At 39.7% G+C, this 20,727-nt stretch overlaps 1 protein-coding gene across 1 annotated transcript in view; it reads right to left on the reverse strand.

Annotated features, from left to right (window-relative positions):
- The window catches only part of LOC122560428 (uncharacterized), a 200,925-nt gene that overhangs the window by 127,231 nt on the left and 52,967 nt on the right, over nt 1-20,727 (reverse strand). The window contains exons 64-88 of the mRNA XM_087998069.1: nt 19,078-19,166; nt 18,501-18,634; nt 17,921-18,045; nt 16,826-17,003; nt 15,946-16,158; nt 15,039-15,209; nt 14,715-14,852; nt 13,632-13,681; nt 13,256-13,376; nt 12,599-12,684; nt 11,688-11,817; nt 10,397-10,587; nt 9,891-9,981; nt 8,594-8,711; nt 7,850-8,028; nt 7,135-7,281; nt 6,595-6,722; nt 5,909-6,042; nt 4,775-4,869; nt 3,814-3,973; nt 3,416-3,435; nt 3,133-3,154; nt 3,013-3,040; nt 2,669-2,750; nt 2,003-2,170 (exon numbers count right to left, since the gene is read on the reverse strand). Coding sequence (XP_087854195.1) covers nt 2,003-2,170; nt 2,669-2,750; nt 3,013-3,040; nt 3,133-3,154; nt 3,416-3,435; nt 3,814-3,973; nt 4,775-4,869; nt 5,909-6,042; nt 6,595-6,722; nt 7,135-7,281; nt 7,850-8,028; nt 8,594-8,711; nt 9,891-9,981; nt 10,397-10,587; nt 11,688-11,817; nt 12,599-12,684; nt 13,256-13,376; nt 13,632-13,681; nt 14,715-14,852; nt 15,039-15,209; nt 15,946-16,158; nt 16,826-17,003; nt 17,921-18,045; nt 18,501-18,634; nt 19,078-19,166 — 2,998 coding nt within the window. The remainder of the gene's footprint in view (nt 1-2,002; nt 2,171-2,668; nt 2,751-3,012; nt 3,041-3,132; nt 3,155-3,415; nt 3,436-3,813; nt 3,974-4,774; nt 4,870-5,908; nt 6,043-6,594; nt 6,723-7,134; nt 7,282-7,849; nt 8,029-8,593; nt 8,712-9,890; nt 9,982-10,396; nt 10,588-11,687; nt 11,818-12,598; nt 12,685-13,255; nt 13,377-13,631; nt 13,682-14,714; nt 14,853-15,038; nt 15,210-15,945; nt 16,159-16,825; nt 17,004-17,920; nt 18,046-18,500; nt 18,635-19,077; nt 19,167-20,727) is intronic.

A 20,727-nucleotide genomic window follows, 5' to 3' on the forward strand; every position in this document is an offset into this window, starting at 1 on the left:
TTCTAGACTTTTTAAACTCTGTATTCCCATGCTTGTCTGTTTTTTAATATTTTAATTCTGTAACAACACTTAAACTATCTGAACCGAGGTACCCTGTACCTAAGATGACGTCAAGAGACATTACAAAGCTTTCACTGTACTCACTGTCAAAGGCTATGTCTTTGTAAAGGGTGACTGGTGATGAGATGCCAGACTCTAAAGGGTATTTCACTTGTGGGGCAGTAATATCATTCCTATCTATGAGACAGGGGACCTGGGTTCAGTCCCACCTACTCAACAGCTATACCACAATATCTCTGAACATGTTGATCAGAAAATAGGTGGAAATTTTAAAATCTACATCAAAGCTGAAAAGGCCCAGAATCCATGGGGTTTCCCATCGTACCGAGAGTACAGTGGTAGGAAGTGGGCTGTAGTCCTGCAATCACAATTTCGATCTTAGGGAGAAAATTAGCAAGCTGGACCTCAACGGCAGTAATTATCCTGAGGCCATGAATAGGCAAATACAGAAACAGGGAAATGAGAATGTTTGGCTGGAAAGATGGTGCAGGAGGAAACGCATTAGGTTCCTGGGACACTGGGATGAGCTGTGGAAGAGAAGGCATCTATACAAGCCTGATGGGTTGAATCTGACCAGAGCTGGGACTGAGTTCCTTGTGCAGCGTTTTGTTGGTGCTGGGTTTTAAACTGACTCAATAGCAGTGAGGCAGCCAGGAGAGAATATTGGCAAGTAACACCAGAGTGCAGGAAACTGAGAGAGGTAGATAGCCCAAAAATAGAGAAGAATAAGTTAACAGGTGGTGTCGGAGAAAAGGAGCAGATATGGAAATCCACAACAGCATCGCTCTGCATGTATGAGAAAATAGTGAGTCTATGGTCAATTGGGGAGTTACGGTCATAGATTGTCACATGGGAACAGGAATACTGCAGCAATAACAGAGAGCTGGCTGGAGAAACAGGAGGTCTGAGTGTGAAATATAGGAGGTGACAAAGCATTCAGAAAAGATGGGAAAGGAAGAAAGGTAGAGCAATGGGTTTTTTTGATTAGGAGAGCATTGTAGCACTGGAGAAAGAGGAAATTCAGAATGTTCAAGGACAGAACTGATTTGCCGATAGGAAGGAATGAGAAGGATGTAATAACAGTTACAGAGAGGTGTAAATGCCACCAGCACAATTATACTGGGTGTGGGGGGCTTTAACTCCATGTGTCTTCTCAGGAATAGTGGCAATTTAAGAAACACAGAAGGCAAGCTGTCCGAGATTGTGTTCATAAAAATTTCCCACATCACCATACGTCTAATACAACAAGATAGGAGGCTGTTTCTCAAGAATGAATTGGATCAAGTAGATTGAGTGACAATGGAGGAACATGTGGGGGACATAGATTGTTATATTTTTACAGTGCTGTAGAGGCCTACTCATTAAGTATATTCAAGATTGTGATAAACACTGCTTTTGAATCAGTGCAGGAATCAAGGGATTTGGGGATGATGCAGGAAAATGGTGTTGAGAATTATGAAATCATCCATTATTTCATTCAACGGCGGAGCAGACTTGATTGGCCAAATAGCCGATCCCTGCACCGACACTGTACAGCAGTACGGTCATCGAGGCACCTGTTTTCAGTGTAAAAGCGAACCTGAAACACAGGCCAGCAAGGAAAACCCAAACTCTTAATGAATCCAATAACAGTGCAGGCTGCATGTTACTCAAATCAGGAAGATCTCAAGTTGCAGCTTTGACAGGGCTCAGACAAATAGGAAATACTGTAATGAGTCACATATCAACAAAATATTGCAGATGCTGGAAATCTGGAACAAAAACAGAAAATGCTGATCTGAAACTCAATTCTTTTGAACAAGAGTCATATGGGACTCAAAGCATTAACTTTGTTTCTCTCTCCAAAGATGCAGCCAGACCTGTTCATTTTTCCTTGCATTTTCTGTTTGTGTTTTGAATGTTTCCACGTCTTTGTACGATACTTTTGCTGGAAACGATTTACCTTGTTGTTGAAGTCGTCCAGTGCCTCATTCAAAGTGGCTCTGTTAAGTTTCTGAACAAACACAGTCAGTGCCATTTCATCTGACCTGTTCAGAGCCTTTGGACCAACAAAGCACTCAAATATACTTGTCAAAGCATCACTACTTAAACCTGAATGCAGCAGATCAGTCTGAAAAGAAACACATTAAAAGTAAAGCTTTTATTCATTGTACTTATGACGTTTTACACATACATATAGATATTAATTCACGGCATGTGAGTGTCGCAGGACTTGCCAGCATTTATTGCTCATCCCTAATTGCTCAGAGTTGAGAGTCAACTACTTTGATGTGGGACTGGAGTCACATGTAGTCCAGACCAGATCAGGATGGCACATGTCCTTCCCAAAAGCACTGCACTGACCAGATGGGGTTCTAAAGACCAATATATCCCAGTGCAAGGGTCGAGATGTTAAGACAGAGGTGACAATGTAGAATTGGATGTCATCAGGGAACATGGGTGTAAACAGTGTGCAAATCAACTCATTCAATTCAACAAGTCATCAATGTCATCATCATATCGACAAAATTCAGACTTTGGTGGGAAAAGTTCTGCAATTCATTACTGTATTTGAATGTAAACTGACATAGACATTTCTGTGTAAAATGTGGAACATGACTGAGCTTACCTGAGCGCATGCATAGTCTTTAATGTTGAAATTGCACAGTTGGGTCTTGTTAACATTAATCAGGAAATTATTCAAAGCAGAACTGCAGAGAAAGAAATAAACCTTCTCTTAGGAATCAAAATACACTCAGGCACAAACAACAGAACAATTGGATTGAGCACTCAGCACGACGCATTATTTAAAACCAATCAAACGTCTGATTTAAGTTTTCACATAAATGCTAAGACATTCACACTGTGTGCTCTGAGTTGTTGCACTGAAAACTGAAGGCATTTATCAGCAGGTTGAGCAGACCACTACAACATGGTCTGATTGGAGGAAAGGTATTCTCCACAAATTCTCACCTGTTCACAGCTCGGCACAGCGCTGTTTCTGTTTGAAAAGTGAAAAAGACATCTTAATATGTAGGATTGATCTCAGCATGAATAACTGACAAAATTAACAAATTTACAAAAGGTACTCACCATTATCTGTGGTATTACCAGGCTAAGGAGAACAAAGCACAATTTTACTTTTGTACAGAACCATCTTAAACTTGTACTATGAATGCAGCTTGCAAACAATGTATGTATGTAAATACAATTGTAGGTCATAAAACCAATTTAAACCATTTCCCATAACCAATAATACATACAAGTTTAAAAACAAGCACTGTGCAATTTAAATCACAGCAATTCAGACAAAATGTTGGCTTTGCAGACATATGCTCCAGACCCATTTGAAAACAAATTATTGAGTCAGCCTTACCCTATCAGTAGGTCTCGGTTCTGAAAATGAAAGATGATTCTTGTTAAATGGTGTTACAAGTAATTTTCCATCATTATTAGTCAGACATCATTACATTCAGTTCGGTGATAAATAATTCACCTGGCCTACAGTTGAATTTACAACTGATCCTGGAAAAAATGAAATCTCTGAAATGTTTACTTTGATTGGCTTCCTTATTTCCAGACTACAACCTACTCATTATTTTACACATGCTTTTACAGAACTAATTGGCATAACAGTAAATGCTGGCCCCTTAAACCATGGATCCCACAGCGTCGCTAAAAATGTTCGAAAAGTATTGTGGAGGCTTTCACACACACAGCAAAACGCAACTGGTATTTGTGCAGGGTACCTCCTGACTTCAGTGAAGCCATTACCTGGTGAAATTTCAGGAATTCCGCCTGTCAATCCCAGTCTCCTGACTTCAGACTCAGTGTGTGCGGCCACCCAGACGACCACGACAGTTTCATTCGCGCCACGCTGAAGATCCCCAAGGTTAATTCCAAGCAGGTTAATCAGATCCTGGGAAGTCAGGTTCTGAAACAGAAACAACATATGACATAATGAATCCGCTGGGAGTCATTTACACCCCTTAACCATGGTGACTCACAGTAACTGCAAAGATTAGGTACATATCGTACATCCATCTGAGAATATTCTATTTTATAGTTAATAATGCAAGCCGTCCCAGTAAGTAGCTGTTGGTATTCTGCAGAAAGTCTGGTGGAGCAGAATAGAACTGGAGATAATCTTTACATGTATTTTTAACAACAGATGTCCACAGGGATTCATATTCATTGGACTTCAGAAAAATTAGGAGGCATTGCTTGAGGGAAATAAACTACTCAAGCGCAATGAAAAAAGGTGGATGCTGAACAGATATTCCCAATTGTCGGACAGTCTCGAACAAGAGATGATAGAAGCAGAGTTAGAGGAGGTAGGTTCAAAACCTGGATAGGGAGAAAATACTTCTCTCAAAGGGTTGTGAATCTGTGGACCTCACAGCCCCAGAGTGCAATGCAGGCAGAATCAATCAACAGGTTCAAGAAAGAAATTGATAAATTTTCTATTTTTAACATGCTTGTTAGCATTCAATCACAACTGTATTTGAAGATTGTCGCTGCCAAAGCATATGGTCATGGGTGACAGCAAGTGCAGCCAGACTGAATGATCTAACAATGGGATCATCAGCTGGATCACAGCAACAGCAGCAATCAGCTGTATCCTTTCTGGCTCAAAGGGACACTGCACAGGAACGAAGATGAGACTTGACGAGACTTAAAAATGGAAATGGAATCACGGCCACACTAAAATATTATCAGAACAATACAAGCGTACCCTGACTTCTTCCGGATTCAACCCGATGAAGGTTTCAAAGTCCATGTTGATGCTGTTATTTGCAAGAAACCTCAGATCATCAGCTGCAGCACCACCTGAAGACAAAGAGACAATTTTTAGTTGCCCGGGGCCCAATGGCATGTTACAAAATTGGGAGAAAATTTCGATAGAGAGACAATTGACAAATGAGGAGAAAACGTAAAAAAAAATCAGGAACAGAAGCTGAGGCAATTGCTTGGGATCAGGCCTTAACTGGAATGTGGATGTGTTTCCGATGGATGGGTAACTGCTGTCACTCCCCGTGTTCACGTACAAGTGTGGGAGAGATCATGGGATGCTCCAGGAGTGCAGACACAACACTGCATCATCCTGCTCACTCATTCCACACTTGATGGGTGCTGCATTGGTTTCTGCACTCAGCTTACTACAGTCTACAAAGACTTGGAAAAGTGATGGATTTGCTGCAACAGTGCATCCGGTTCCCTCCTGAAACAGCAGAGATGATGCCAGGCAGCCAGAAGATCATCGGAAATAGGAGCAGGAAGAGACTATTCAGACATCTGAGCCCACTCCATTATTTACACAGATCATTCCTGATTTCCTGATCTAACACCATTTCCCTGCACTGGCTGCACATCTCTTCACATTATTTCTGTTGATTTCATTCAATGTAAGAGCACTGTAACTAACTGATTCAAGATATAATCAACCCATCACAAACGTGTCAATTGAATGTTTAACCATCTCGGAAAGTTAAATTACAGTCTCACTTCAGTGAGAATGATGCAACATTCAAATAAAGTTCCTGCTGTTTTTGTTCCAATTAGACAAAATTTTCACCAATACATTTTGGTTGATACAATAAATTATTTTCCTCAAATCTCAGTTACAACATTTGACAATTACCAGTAATTAAAGACTGCAATCAATTTGGAGGAAATTATCCAATCTTATCTGCTCACACAGAAACTGTGTAAACGTGGGTCCTGAAGTTCTGCCAATCTGAGCTCCTGAATTTCAGTGTGTTCCTGTGGTGCCAACAGTGAGCGAGAGTGAACTCCAGATCAGACCAGCAGAAACTCCACCCGTCAAAAGTCAGTGCTGATGAGGTTCCTCCTGAATCATTTTACTCACCAATATAGGCCTTTATCAGCTGGAAGTAGGCGATTGGATTATCTCGCTGAGACCTCAATGTTGAGAATGCTAATTGATAAAGCAAGTCCTTCTTCGACTGGGTGCACAGAGAAAGATCCAGAAATCCTGCATCCCTGTGGGAGGAAGGTTCCAATGTTAGTTTTCTTTCATGCTTCTGCATCGCCACCTGACAGTGCATTCCCAGCCCAAAGATTTACTCAGTCATTTATTGTGGTACAGTGAGGTGGGCCAATTTGGAAATCACATCTTCTGACATGACTCAAGGGGCCCTTGTGGTACTGTGGAAGTGTCCCTGCCTCTGAGCCAGTAGGCGTGACTTCAAGTCCCGCCTACTCCAGGGCTGTGTAATAACATCCAGGAATTGGTTGATTAGAAAATATCTCCAAAATAATTCACACTTTTATTACATATTAATTCAGCAAATCATGTTAGAATGGGCAGATGAAATAATCTAGTGACTTGAGGGAAGAGCTGCTGTTGTGAGGCTTTTCATAGTTTAATAGCCTGTTGATTGGATTGTGCGCAAAAGCCCTGTATGCCAGGAAAGGCCAATGACTTCACAACTACATTGCACAAGAGTTGGTTGATTCAGCAATTTTGATACTGTTCGAATTGATCACATTGTACTCGACAGGAAACCAGCAATGAAAAGGTACAACACTCACGTCAAGTTTGAAATTGTCGACAGCTGCTGTTCATCCAAAGTGCACAAGTTAGCTCCACCAATACCTTTCACAGAAACTGCATTCAGTTCACCTCCCAACTGGAGATATCTCGTAACAATGGATATGATCTATTGAAAGGTATATCCATAATGCATAGTTACAAAGTAGAACCTACAAACATAAGGTGCTTGCTTTTCATTGCTCATTTATTCAAATTTAGAACGATGCAATATTCAAATAATGTTCCTGCAGTTTTTGTTCTATTTAGACAAGATTTTCATCAATAAATTTTGGTTTAGACGATGAATTATTTTCCTCAAATCTCAGTTACAACAGTTTGTAATTACCAGTAACTAAAGGCTGCAATCAATTTGGAGGAAATTACTCAATCTTATCTGCTTGGACAGAGGGGTCTTGCTTCAAGAAAGACTGCTATCTTAGACATTTGTGACAGTAACTTTCAGCTATCTTTCACAAGCTCGTTATCATATCTCTACAGATAACAATAACTTAACAGGGATGTTCTCCTCGTTTCAGTACCGTTGTGTTTTCCAGCTGTTGCTTCATTAATGCAGAAAGTGTCCCAACTCGAGTGATATTCCAGCTGCTGACTTCCGTCTCATTAAACACAGTCGATATGTTCCCTAAAAGTTGAATCTGCTTTTCGGGTAGTCCACTGGGATAAATCTGTGTCAAGCAACCAAAAATAATCAGATGTAGGCAGTGTTTGAGAAGTTATTTGTAATCATCAAATCCAGACTCAGATTGCATTTCAGGTCAGAAACCTTTAGCAATGGATTGATTTTGTGTTAATCTCACAAAACCTTGACAATGATGTTGCTGAGTGGCAGTGCAGTGCATTTGGGACAAATGGTCTTGTCCTGCTCCTATTTTCTAAGTTTCCAGTGTTTCCACAGTTCAGGTTAAAAATAGGTTGAGACCTAATAATGACTCATTATTCCCTTTCCCAGTTCAAACCACACTGCAGAGACAAAGCTGATGGAAACATTTTTACAATACCATTTGAAGAACTGTTCTCCAGCCACATGCAGTTCATGCCAACACACTTTCTCCATTTGTGACACAAAAATAAAATATGTGGCCACCTTTCTCTGTATTGTAGATGGTAGTGGTCAAGGTCTTCAACTTTATTACATCACAACTGTTCAAAATGTTTGCACTTGCAGTTACACAAAGCACGCGACATATTAAGCGAAAGGGTTATTTTGTCACTGTTTACATCATGGTCACATACCTTTAAGAGTCTCTTTTTCAGAACTTCCAGCTGAGTTGGATCAAAGGCAAGAGCTCCCAGTTGGAGCACATTGTCTTTCAGTACACGGTCACCCAAACAGAGGTCTAACTGGGATGGGGCATAGATTGCAGGGGTCAGGTCATTAATGTCTTCTGCTGCAATTAAGCCCTCGGTGCAGTCTGGAGATACAAACCTCTATTAGATCAAATGTTTCTGTTTGCTGGAAATTTTGCTCTCATAACATCAAATAGAAATCAGCAGTTTTCTATGGCAAGTCCCAGACTAGAGAAGTGCCGTCAGGAAGACATAACAAGCATTACTGACCTGCAGTTAACAAAGAACATTTAAGTATCTCTTGCTATTGTGTACAGTGAATAGAAACTACCTTGCTACCTGCAAAGTGATCACTCAACTCATAGTCACATGGAAGCACTCTCTAAGCATTCAGCAGATACCCAACTACAGAACACTGCCAGCACCACACAAATTGCTGCTACATCTTATGTTCTTCTCATGGGTTTGGCTCGGCAACGTTATATTCCAATCTAACACTTCAATGATATTATATCCCACAGACCACAGCATACTGAACTATCAGACAGAATGAAAGGCTTTTGAAAACCTCCCTTTCTATTTCATGCTCATGAACCTAAGCTGTAACACATTGTTCAAGACCAGACTTGTCCACTTCCTGCTGATTTACAAGTACATTTTATTTACACAGACAACATTTTATCAACATACTTGCTGTATTGTTCGATCTTCGCAGATTGAGCTGTTTAATAAAGATCAGGATCTCATATGGAGGTCTCAAACGTTTTACTTTCTTTACAAATCTTGGAAGAGCTTCAAGAAGGACAACCTGCATTGGACAAAATGGAAACACTGTAGGATTTCTCCAGAAAACTCTCATATCACAGTTCATACTTCTCCAGCATGAACGTTATCAAGAATATATTCTTCAGTGATGAAAACACTTGCCAGAACACACTGAGGGAATGATGGCTGCAGGGTGAGGGGAAGTTCTAACCTCATGAACAAATCAGACTCTCTAATATCCCAAATTAAATTGAATTTTCTCTTGCTAATTTCACCAAAAGAAATCTGCAGTGGTTAAAGCAGCTCCACTCTGTTCTGAATGAGCTTCTACAACTTTCACAGATACAATGATTACAAATCCGTAATGGATTCATCTCAAATTATGAGTCTCCAAATACAGACCTGAAGAAAAGGATGAAGATCATTGTCCAGGATGTTCTGGAGTACTGTGCCCAGTTCTGGTCACTCAGTTATAGGAAGGGTATTATTAAGTTGGAGATGGCTCAGGAGAGATTTACCAGGAATGCGTCGGGAATGGAAGGTTTGAGTCATAGGGAGAGACTGGATTGGCTGGGACTTTCTTCACTGGAGCACAGGAAGTTGAGAGGTGACCTGATACAGGTTTATGAAATCATGAGGGGTAGAGATAAGGTGAACAATAGGTGTCTTTTCCCTTCAATGGGGGATTTCAAGACAAGGTGAGAGGAGAAAGATTCAAAAAAGAAATGAGGGCAATCTTTTCACACAGAGAGTGGTTCATGTGTGGAATGAGGAAATGATGGGTGTGGGTACAGTTACAATATTTTAAAGACATTTGGATAAGTGTATGAATCAGAAATATTTGGACAGATATGGGCAGGTGGGTCGAGTTTTGTTTGCAATTATGGTCAGCATGGACGGGTTAGACCAAAGAGTCTGTTTCCAATGGTATATGACTCCATGACTCAATCACATGTTAAGACAGTGACAAACAGTCAGTATCTTCATTCATATTAATAGAGGCAGCATGCACATTGTAGTGGATTAAAACAGTTTTTAACGATCTACAGGGTCCAATATTTTGAGTGGGTAAAAAGTGATTATGTGACTAAGTACGTGAATTTTGATTCTCAAGAAAATTCTTGAATGGTAGAGTCTTTTATATTGCAACTAAATAATTCTGCTTGGCTACTGTCTCACAAATTTAAGTATCTGAATCAACTTTCAACCATATCAACCATACCCTGTTTACTAGAGTCCATGTGACGGGAGTCAATGTCAAAGGAAGGTTTCCGAGATCTTGGATTGTCGATGAAGACCATGATGAAGGAACACTACAGACAAAGAAAAACTGAGTTAAGAAACATGTCACTGAGAGTGCGGAGAGAAATAGGAAGTTCTCAAACAAAAGATGGCCTTCTGCCATCCTGACCATCTCGAGACAAATCCACAACACAAGTGTTGGCGAAATACAGACCTGGATTAGAGATAATCACACAGTCACTGAGCAAATCACTTGGAACCATCAGTAACAGTCACCTTATTTTCCAAAGTGTGCATGTATGTCCGATATTAGAAGGTAATTGTCTGTTATTAATACATTCCATCTGCTTTCACTCGCGTGTGCATGGGGTTTGTTGCAAAGTCAGTATCTGCATTCCCCTTACAAATTCACAGCATTATAAGTGGCATGAAATGGAGTAACGTGGGTGTAGTCTGTATGGAATTAGATGAACATTTCACACTCACCCGTATCTGCTAACTCCTCTCTTTAGGAGACCTTCAATGGCTTTCTTCTGATCGTCTGTATACGAGCGACATGTTTTCAATGGGTCCAAGATGGAAATATCAGATTCTGCGATGACGGATCCCTCGAGGTCACACACCAATTTACCCAGGATTGTCACACTCTCCTCTGTCAGATTCCTGACAGAAATTCCCTGAATGTTTGGAAACATGAGCAATTTCAGTTCAGCAGCATCACAAAGAAATATTCAGTTCAGCTTGAAGACTACAGAAGCTGCAGAAAGTAGCATGATGGTCATTTTCTTCACTTTGTCAGAGAGAGGTTTTCCTTTGACTCTGGGGTTCTCTATTTGCAGACACTGTAACCTCAGCAGAATGAACACACACTATACTGATACTGATGAACAGTGGAGTGTTCATTCATGTCCATAACTCCGACTGGATAACTTAGATATAAAACTCACTGGGAAATTCAAGATTATGAGAAACTGATTGAAGATCAGCTGCTCTTTTATTGCAAAATTTGTTTGGCTCTGTCATTGATGTGGCCTTATCGGCGAACATGGGAGAAAATGTACACACGGCCCAGTCGCTCAGAGAGGTAGACAGGGCATCAGGTCATTGCAGATAAATAACTAATTCCCAAAGTGCAGCACGAAGCATCGGAATGGAATATGTCTTCATTCCCAGAAGCCTTAGTCTCTCAGCTTCCCAGTACATGGGCTACGGCTCACAAACTACAAGAGATCTTCAGGAGCTTATCAGTTTATTGAAAAATTGGTATGTGTTGTCTGTCATGATGGTGTTTCTACGGCTGCTTAAGTAAGTCTTATTGTTGTCAGCTTCCCTTAACTCTATTTAAGCTACAGATATATTGAAAATGTAATGTGTACAGATATGTTGAAGGTGTATGTACAATCATGTCAGCTGCATCTCAGTTATACTTAGTGACAGTATTTCACTAACATAACGACATAACACCCTGAATGGTTTGTCCGACACTCGAACCAATGCACTGACGCAGAAAACTCAAAGTGAAGACAGACCGGTTTGAAAGGATTTAGCTTTAGTAAATAAAGGGAAGAAGGTTCGACCAACCAGCAGAGCTAGTAAAGAGAACAATGTTATCAGTGATTATATGTAACTATCATTTCGCCTTTAGTTTTATTGAAGAGTTAGCTCTCAAATGGCATGAGGCACCAATGGTCAGGTATTGCGCTTGAAATTACATGGTCACAAGGTACAACTGGCTTCTCTTAGCACTTTGTAAGACATATCAGCATGTCATCCTTACCAAACAGGTCCTGGCATTATATAATAGATTCCGTCTTCTGCTTGATTCTTTTCTCAAGATGTCAATGTTTGATTTCCCAACTAATTTGAAGAAAGTTTTGCAGTTGGGTGAATTCCTGAACTGTACAGAGCTACAAAAGTAAACAGAAGTTTATTCAGGTTACAGTGAGGAGAATGAACTGCATAATCAACAACAACTCCTGTGCTAATTCTCCCAGCTTCAGTCTATTTACAAGTGACAGCACAGACACAAATGCAGATTCTGCCAAATGAACATGCATACACTTCCTGCGCAGAGATTAATAGGGAACGATCACAGATTTTTTTCCAGCATCTCATTCTGAAATGTTAATTGATGGGAAAATATTAAATATTTCCATTGAAATGTTGCTGGCTCAATCAGCCTTGATATAATGGACACTATGTTTTGTTCTGGGTTCCTGTCTCGTTTCATTAAAACAGTTCATTCGCAGAGAAATTCATCAAGGATATGCCTAAAATTACAAACGCCATATCGAAACAATTGTTGAAAAAGACACCCATACAGGTCACCTCCACATGGACGGCTGAGACTGAGCAGAATTCAATGTCAATGCTGAGTGTTCTCTCATTTGCTGCCACTTTCCAGCTCCTTCCGTAACAATTGTGTCTCACACATGATAATGTAACTTCATCTTTCCCCTCCATTTATTGTCCCAGGGAAATGAAGACACCTATAGAGCTACCAGGACATGAGGAAATCTCACAGTTTTGAAAAATGGTCCAAAATCTGCCTCCTGCAGATGTTTGATAAATGGACTCTGGTTATATGTCTCTTGAAAGGCAAAAAGATCCTTCTACACCTGGGAAATAAGCATCACCAAAGGATATTCAAAAAGCAATCGTGGAACATTGCAATGGAATAGAACATACTTGAAGAATAGAAGAACATCCACAGGGAGGCTCTCTATGGCTGGTGTGGTTCCATTAGAAGTTAGTCTTGCAGACATGCAGCTCAACTGAAAAGAGAAACCAGCAAAACATGCTGAGAACAGAAACACAACAAATTGATGAAATTTCTCTCTCCTTACAATTTTGGCTCGATGTTGGCTAAATAGGGGAATTCTCTTTGGTTATGTTATCAGAACAGAAATCAGGTTATTTGCAACATCCAATACTGTACCGCCACACAAGCCAAACTTTGAACTCAAATCAGCTACTCACAGATTTCGGTCATTGAATATTTGGCTTAATTTCCATTTGAAAGTCCAGAACTTTTGTTAATATAAGTTAGTCTGACATTAGACAGGTGAATGGGAAACTCTCATTGACAGCAGCTTATGACACGCAGAAATCACAATTAGGTATTTGGTCAAAATTGATCATGCCTGCTTGTCATACATTTCCTTCATCCCTTGAAGGAAACATTTCTGATCTAAGTGCTGATCTTTGGGGCAGGACTTTCCAATCAGAGTTAGTTTGCACAACATGGTCATTTATTTGAGAACAATTAATCCATCTGTAACAATGGCCACTGTATGGTCATACACTCAAACTAGTCTCCAATGTGATTGCTGTGGAACATCTCACCTGACTTTCATCAAACCTGGCCCCTTTTCCCTTCATTGCTTGAACCAGCTGAAGAAATGTTGGAAAATTCAGGTCCTTGACTGCACCACAACTGAAGCCTTGAAGGACAGAAGGTGAGAATCTGAAATAGATCATGGAATCATTCATTAATTTCTAAACACTTCACTTCCTTCAAACTAAGGTACTGAGACAATATGAACAGTCAAAACAGACATGGATGTGGAATAAGGACTTTCAAATTGACATGATTATCTTACTTGTAGGAAGATTTCTATCAGATACATGTTCACAAATGGACAACACATCCTACAAATCATGGTGCAGACAGAACAATTATCAAGGAAACAGATATATATTGGTCAAGTTAATAGCTTACTCTTTAAAATTGTTGTTGTTTTTGACCACATTTTCAAAGAACACTGCAGCCTGTGGGAGAAAAGTATTGAGATCATTAATACACACAACCGAGTCTAAATAATCAACCGAACATTTGCTGGGTTAGCCAAAATGAAGTTAGATGAAAATGGAAGGTGAATGAAATGAGAAGGAGAAAGCACACGAAACCTGATGACCAACTAATGATTTTAAAAATGCTTGTGTTAAGGTGGAGAAATGTATGTTTAGACTGAAGCATTGCAACTCAGCAGTAATGGACTGAACTGCTCCAGTAATTCTGGTAAAGCTGATATTTTGTTTAAACACACACAGTGAATCAGATGTGACAATGTGAGTAACAGTTGCGTTTGTGATTGTCATGCTGTGTGAAATGCCATACGGATAACACGATACATACAAGTGATGAACACTGAGGACAAGCTCAAGTTTTACATCAAAAATCATAAAAGGCAAGAGATAGGTGTCTTTGCAAGGAGACATGAGCATGTCCTAATGAGTTGATTGATCAAACCTGTTGTGTGGAAAACATGACAAACTGTGATGTTGACTGTTGTCAAACTGCCCATTTGCTGGAGCCTGGATAGCGTCGAGCGTGCAAATGCAGACATTCTTTGTGAATACAATCTGCTTGACTCATAGTAAATCTTCAACTAGCTTGGAGAGGGACACTGATCAGTGAGTAGAAGTTCAGACAGAACAGGCTGATCACATATTCTGCTCTGATCTTTGAACAAGTCCATGTGAATGGGTAAACTTGTGATTGTAAGCATTGTATGGGCAAGATGTTTACAGTATTTGTTGCTGCATGTTTTGCTTTAATGAAGGACATTTATATATTCCATTGTTAGAATTTTTGGGGTTATTGAGATCCAGAGCAAACCAAATGGACCAGGCAAAATGGAAATATAATTCGACGGGACTTAAATGTTTTTGTTAACATTCACACAATCTGACCGAGGAAACGTGCTATATTAATCTTTAAATTAATGTACATTTTTCAATTGCACCGTATCTCTAACACCCTCAGCATCATTACTGAGTGTCACAGAGTCAAAATGATTACCTGACTGGGAACCCACTGTTTGTTATTGACATCACCGAGGCCTAAGTTTGAGTTTAACAGCACAGGTGGGACCTCTTTGGCTAGAACAGATGGAATGGTCTTCACCGTTTGGACAGGTTCTTCTACGTTCCGCAACACCTGAGTTACAATGAAACAGAACAGGTCTTCAGCCCAGATATACAAAACCCTGTCAGCAATATCGGGAGGTGCAAGCAATCTTTACAGAAGAGAATTAAATTTTAAATAAGTGGACATGGCAGTCAAAAAGAAACTGGATTTTGGACCATTATTACTTCAACTGACTGTATAATGGATATCACTCACCTGCAGAACACATATGGTTTGTATTGGCTGTGGTGCTGTTCCAATATTCTCAACAAATGTTGGATTTGAGATTATGTTGATGAACACTTGAGGATTGATGTCTTGGAACACATCACTTGGAATGCCGGACACCAAGCTTCCTAGCCCCAGCAGGTTCTCGGGGTTATTAACCTAGTTAGAAAGCAGCAGTAAATCAAAAGCTGTCAATACACATTCAGAGGGTCAAGCCCGTTTCCTACCTTTCATGTCATATTACAAAATGTGGAATCCCAAACCATCAATTCTAAACACATCAACATTTCTCACAGCTCTCCCACATTTCAGCACAGCAATAAAAATGATTCTGCTCATTTAATAGGGTTTCTCGAATATTCGGGTTTCGGGCTGGGAATAAATCTGTTCTCAGCCACTTTGCAGATGTCGTCTTTAAAAAGAAATAAATAAAAGGTGCCAGAAATCCTTAAGTTCTCATCTTTTCCACTTTCTGCTCATATACCCAGCTGAAATACACAACTTTGTCTTCCCAATCGAGGGAAAACAGATTTGATGAACATTAACCTGTTTGTTTGATACATTATATCTTAAGTATTTGTGGATTGTGGGAGAATATTAAACTGGTGCTACTTCTATAACACAACTTCAAAAGGATTTTACAGGAAATTTCCATCCACCCAAGGACTCGAGATGGTTTCACAAAGCTACATACTTTAGTTGCCTCTCAATCATTTCAAAAGTCTGACAGCGGAACTGAATCCAAAACAAGGGGAAAAAAATTACCTCTAGTCACCAACCAACAAACTAATCTCCTCTCAAATGTCACAATGATCTGTTTCTCGACATTGATATTCAGCCATTTATGAATATAATGGAATATAATGCATTCATTTCAGATTTATCAAGCTCTTACCTGGAGGCCATTTCTGAGTAACCTGATGACAATCACATTGGCCTGGCCCACATTCCAGCCTCTGACTTTACTCAGGCTTGGCAGTGCATTCTGCAGAGTCTCCGCACCAATATTTCCAACCTGTGACACTGACAATCCAACAGCTGTTTGTCCCAGAGTATTCAAAGTGCTCACTGTGAAGTTGTTGATTTTTCTCACGATAGCTATTGAGGCCTGGAAAAAAGAAATTGAATAAGGAACATTAATACACTGTGTTCATCCTATTGAGGTTGCAGTAGTGCACCATCACTCTGGTCTCAATACTCAGTGCATTACTACATCAAAATACTGACAATTCACCAAACTCCAACTATAAATTCTGCTTCCATCCCGCACAAGCTGCCAGACCTACTGAGTTTCATCAACAATTTCAGTTTTTGGCTCAGTTCTCCAGCAACTGCAGTTCTTTGTTTTATTTTACACAAAAATACTTCTTCCATTTTTCACAATGACCAATTAAATACCATATTTGAATTAGATTTTAAACAAATATATATTTCAACCAAGTTTTTCGTAAACACAATTCATTTGTTATCAAAACAAAACACACTGAGTAAAGATGCAATCATTACTTTACACACACAGTCAGGAAGATAGAAGCATAAATGCTTTTCCCCATAAATATTCATGAACACACACAAAAAGACACTCTTCAAGAAGAGAAAAACGTTCTCTCTGCACAGGCTGGCTTCAATAAAAAATATTGAAGGCAACAGTATAAAGCACAGAGTCTCTCAATGCCCAACTTCTCCAAAACAATATTTAACATGAAGCATCTTTGTAACAATGTTCTTAAGAGCATGCAGTTCAATGTTCTGCAGTCGATTATTTTCCCACGTACCCTGAGTTGTTCATCTGTTGGATCTACAACTGGTGCTGTTTCATTGGACGTGGTGTTTGGCTGTATGTTGAGTCCACAGACTTGGTTTATTATTGCTACTACAGACAAGACTTGCTGTGTGTCCAATGACTGAAGCAGATCAGTATCAGTAATGAAGCAAACCAGGGAGTTTGGCAGCCTGCAAAAGAGCATCAGTCACAAAGTGTATCAGTACCTTTCACTTCAGCTCACACTTGATCGATACATTAAGGTTTGCTCAAAGAGAAATTGTCATAGCATTTCACACTTTTGGGAATATCATCGTCTATTCCATCAACAAAGTTTCTATAATGTTCCTCAGCCTATTTCTACAGAAAATTAATTCCTTTTATTTCCAAGTTGAAAGAACTTGTTTCCACACAGAGATGAGGAACTCTCTCGAGGGAAAAACTCAGCAGGTCTGGCAGTATCTGTAAGGACGGAAAAGAGCTGATGTTTCAAGTCTAACTGACCCTTTCTCAAAGCTTTGACTAAGGGTCAAACTCGAAACATCAGCTCTTTTCCCTCCTTACCAATGATGCCAGACCTGCTGAGATTTTACAGCATTTTCTCTTTTGGTTTCAGATTCCAGCATCCGCAGTAATTTGCTTTTATGAGGAACTCTCCTTCTCTCCGGCCCTTTTTCACTCATTGCGATCAGTAATTTGAATATTTACTATTTGAATATCACTGGCACAACCAGCCTCAGGTCCCAACATCTGCAAGGATTCACTGCTCACTAACTGGGAGAGTTGGTTTTAACCCTTAAATTATTAAGTTCTAAACTGCCTTCTTATTAAACAAAGTTCAAACAATTAATAACTTTATCCAAATCTGGCTGACCATTTCACAGAACTGACAGGTCTTCAGGCTTTATCTCCCCCATACCAACCCAACTTCACCTTTCGGCCTCTGACAGACTTGTTCCAAATTGCCAACGCCGCTCCTTCTCCACATGCCTGCTCAAATATCTGACTGTGCATATTCTCTGCATTTGGTTCAGTTCCAAAAGGATTCTGTCCTCAACCTACCCATGCAAAATCAATGTTGGGAAAATAAGCATCATCTCAGATATACCTTGAAACGTTGACATTCGGATTGTTGGCAAGCAGCAATCGGAGGTAGAACTTTGAAACTTCAGTGGATAGTGTCAGATTGTCCAGAAGTGCCAGGTTTTCAGAATCTACCACAAATTCTTGAAGCTGTGCAAAGATTGGAAGGTATTTAACTGTTAGCCCCAATGATTCAGTGTTCTTTCACATTTTAAATAATGAAATGTTCTGGCTTGTGTAGCTGCAAGCCACAATCACTGCGAACATAATTGGCACCAAATGCACACAGTGTCATCACTGGCAAATTCTCAGTGTAAAAGCCAGTAGGAATCAAAATTCACTTTTAGATGAATCGCAAGTTGACAATTCATCTTTCAAGTTGCACGACTTCCTCAGCCACGATCTCAAATAGGCTGATTCATTATCAGTGTGATACTAGACTAAAACTTGGAATTACAGCTGCTGGAAGCAAGCTCCTATATTACCAAACATATTGGAATGTATTGGTCAAGCAATTGGATGTTAACCTAACTGGATTTTTGAGTAAAGGTCTGTTTCCCAGAGAACACAATCATTCACATAAGATTAAGAAGGGTAATACACACCTGTGTTTCATTATCAAAGAAAGATTGAAGATCACTCAGTGAAATTTGGTTCATATATAATCCCAGATATTGAGCAAACCAGGCAGTGGAGTTCAGGACTGGATCATTCACATCATAGCATTTGGGTTTGGGACCTGTTATGCAAAAAAAAACTCCACATCAACTCTGAGTAAAACGGAGAGCTATACTTTTGAAAACATGCTACAAACTCTTCACCGGTACTGCTGACAATAGAGATTCTCAGCTTTCTCCTCCAGAATCAATGTAAAGTTTAAAACAATCTTTCTTCCTTCCTCATTTTAGTGACTCTCAGTGGGGTATAGATCCATAGCTGTCTGCAGCCTCACACCATTCTGTCGTTTATCACGTATGAACCCAAACAGGGTGCACTGTTGGCATCCTGGCTGCTCCTGTAATTCTCTACTCACCATCCATCACCTCAGGTGTAGGTCTCAGTAAAGGTCTCTGGATATTAATAGGCTGCAACAACCCTGGCTGAGTTTTCAATTCCCTTGAATCAGACAAATAATAATCTGCTTATTTCAAAGCCATTGAACCAAATGTATGTTAATGTCACCTTGTTGCAGATAAGCTTTGATGCCATTGTAGATTTCCTTCTGCTTGTTTGAGGTAAAATCCCTATAACGAGCACTCAGAGTTCGCACACTAAGGATAAAATACAACAACATTTCAGAATTTCATCTTCAGATAGACTTCAATTCCACAGAGTAACGTTAAAACAATGCATTGGAAAATGGAAGGTCTCATAACTGTACAACAAAAAGCAAGCCGCAACCTACAAGCTTTGTGAATTAAATAAAAAGGAAAGCAAACTTTGTTTAACCCAGGATCCTATGAACCAGCACTCTTGAAAAACCAGCAAAAATTAGATACTTGAAACACCAGAACTTTAGTGTGTTATTGCAATTTCACAATATCTGGGCAATAATTTCAGGGTGTGAGTGAAAATGATCAGGCCGATAGGTTTAATTTGAGGCAAAGTTGCATTACTATTTGAGTGATTTATGCTGCAAATAAAGTATAACAGAGATGTGCAAACTCCTGCATTACATTTCTACTACTTAGTGTGTCGCTATACATTGATTCTGTAGCTCTCTTTATCAACCAGATTATGAGGTCAACTGGGAGAAAGTGAGGACTGCAGATGCTGGAGATCAGAGTTCAGAGTGTGGTGCTGGAAAAGCACAGCAGGTCAGACAGCATCCATGGAGCAGGAGAATTGATGTTTCAGGCATAAGCCCATCTTAAGCACATATGTGATCAACTGACGCACTTCTGGTCCCACAGCTGCCTGTTAATAAAAGGTTTGCTGTATGTCTAATATTATTCTTTGTGCACTTTAATCTACTATGCCATGGTCTGCATGAAATATAGAGATTAAAAGGAAATTTAGTTCAAGGCTTTTGCATTTTGTCCTGCTCGGATTATGAAGAATGATACAAATCAGTTCTGAATTTAGGAATGGAGGATTAGGTAACTATCCAGAAATCATGCAGTATAATTTACCGGAGTATTTGTTTTCACTTCTACAACATGAGCTCCCTAAAGCCTGATTTTTGAAGTGTTAAAGCTGATGTCTTAGATGATAGTATTAATGCTAATAAAACAAAGAAAACAAGAAGTCTAACATGTTTGTGCAGCTGTGCAAGACCACACATGTGTCTGTGTGTGCATCTGTGTGTCTTCATTCATTTCATAAAGAACAAAAATAATGCAGACTTTGGAAATATGAAACAAAAACAGAAAACGCTGGAAAAATCAGAAGGTCTGGCAGTATCATTGCAAAGAGAAAGATAGTTAATGTTTCAGTTCAATGAAGTCATCCGTGATATGTTGCTGGACAAGGTGCTGAGGAGGGAAAATTACATGGGAGTATGTTTCATGGAACAGTGCCTTAGCGAGATTGCAAACCCATCTGAATCATCTTGCCTTTTTTAAACTATCCCCATTGCCCTCACTCCTTACTGAATGTGGTCCACTGCACTGGACAAATGAGCATCAACGCAAGCTCGAAGAACGTGTTTTGTCATCCAATTGTACACATCACAGCATTCTGCACTCAACACTGAGGCTAAAAACTTGACACCATAGTCTTTAGTCCATTTCTGTTTTGTGTCTTTCTTTCTAGTCGCTTGGTAATTTCTCACATTCTTTCTGCACCAATTTTATTCTGAATTATGCTTCAGTTCTGATGAAAGGACACAGA

This window comes from Chiloscyllium plagiosum, unplaced genomic scaffold (genome assembly GCF_037043375.1).
Source record: "Chiloscyllium plagiosum isolate Xiang-an unplaced genomic scaffold, Cpla_swu_hap1 HiC_scaffold_20, whole genome shotgun sequence".
NCBI classification, from domain to species: Eukaryota; Metazoa; Chordata; class Chondrichthyes; order Orectolobiformes; family Hemiscylliidae; genus Chiloscyllium; species Chiloscyllium plagiosum.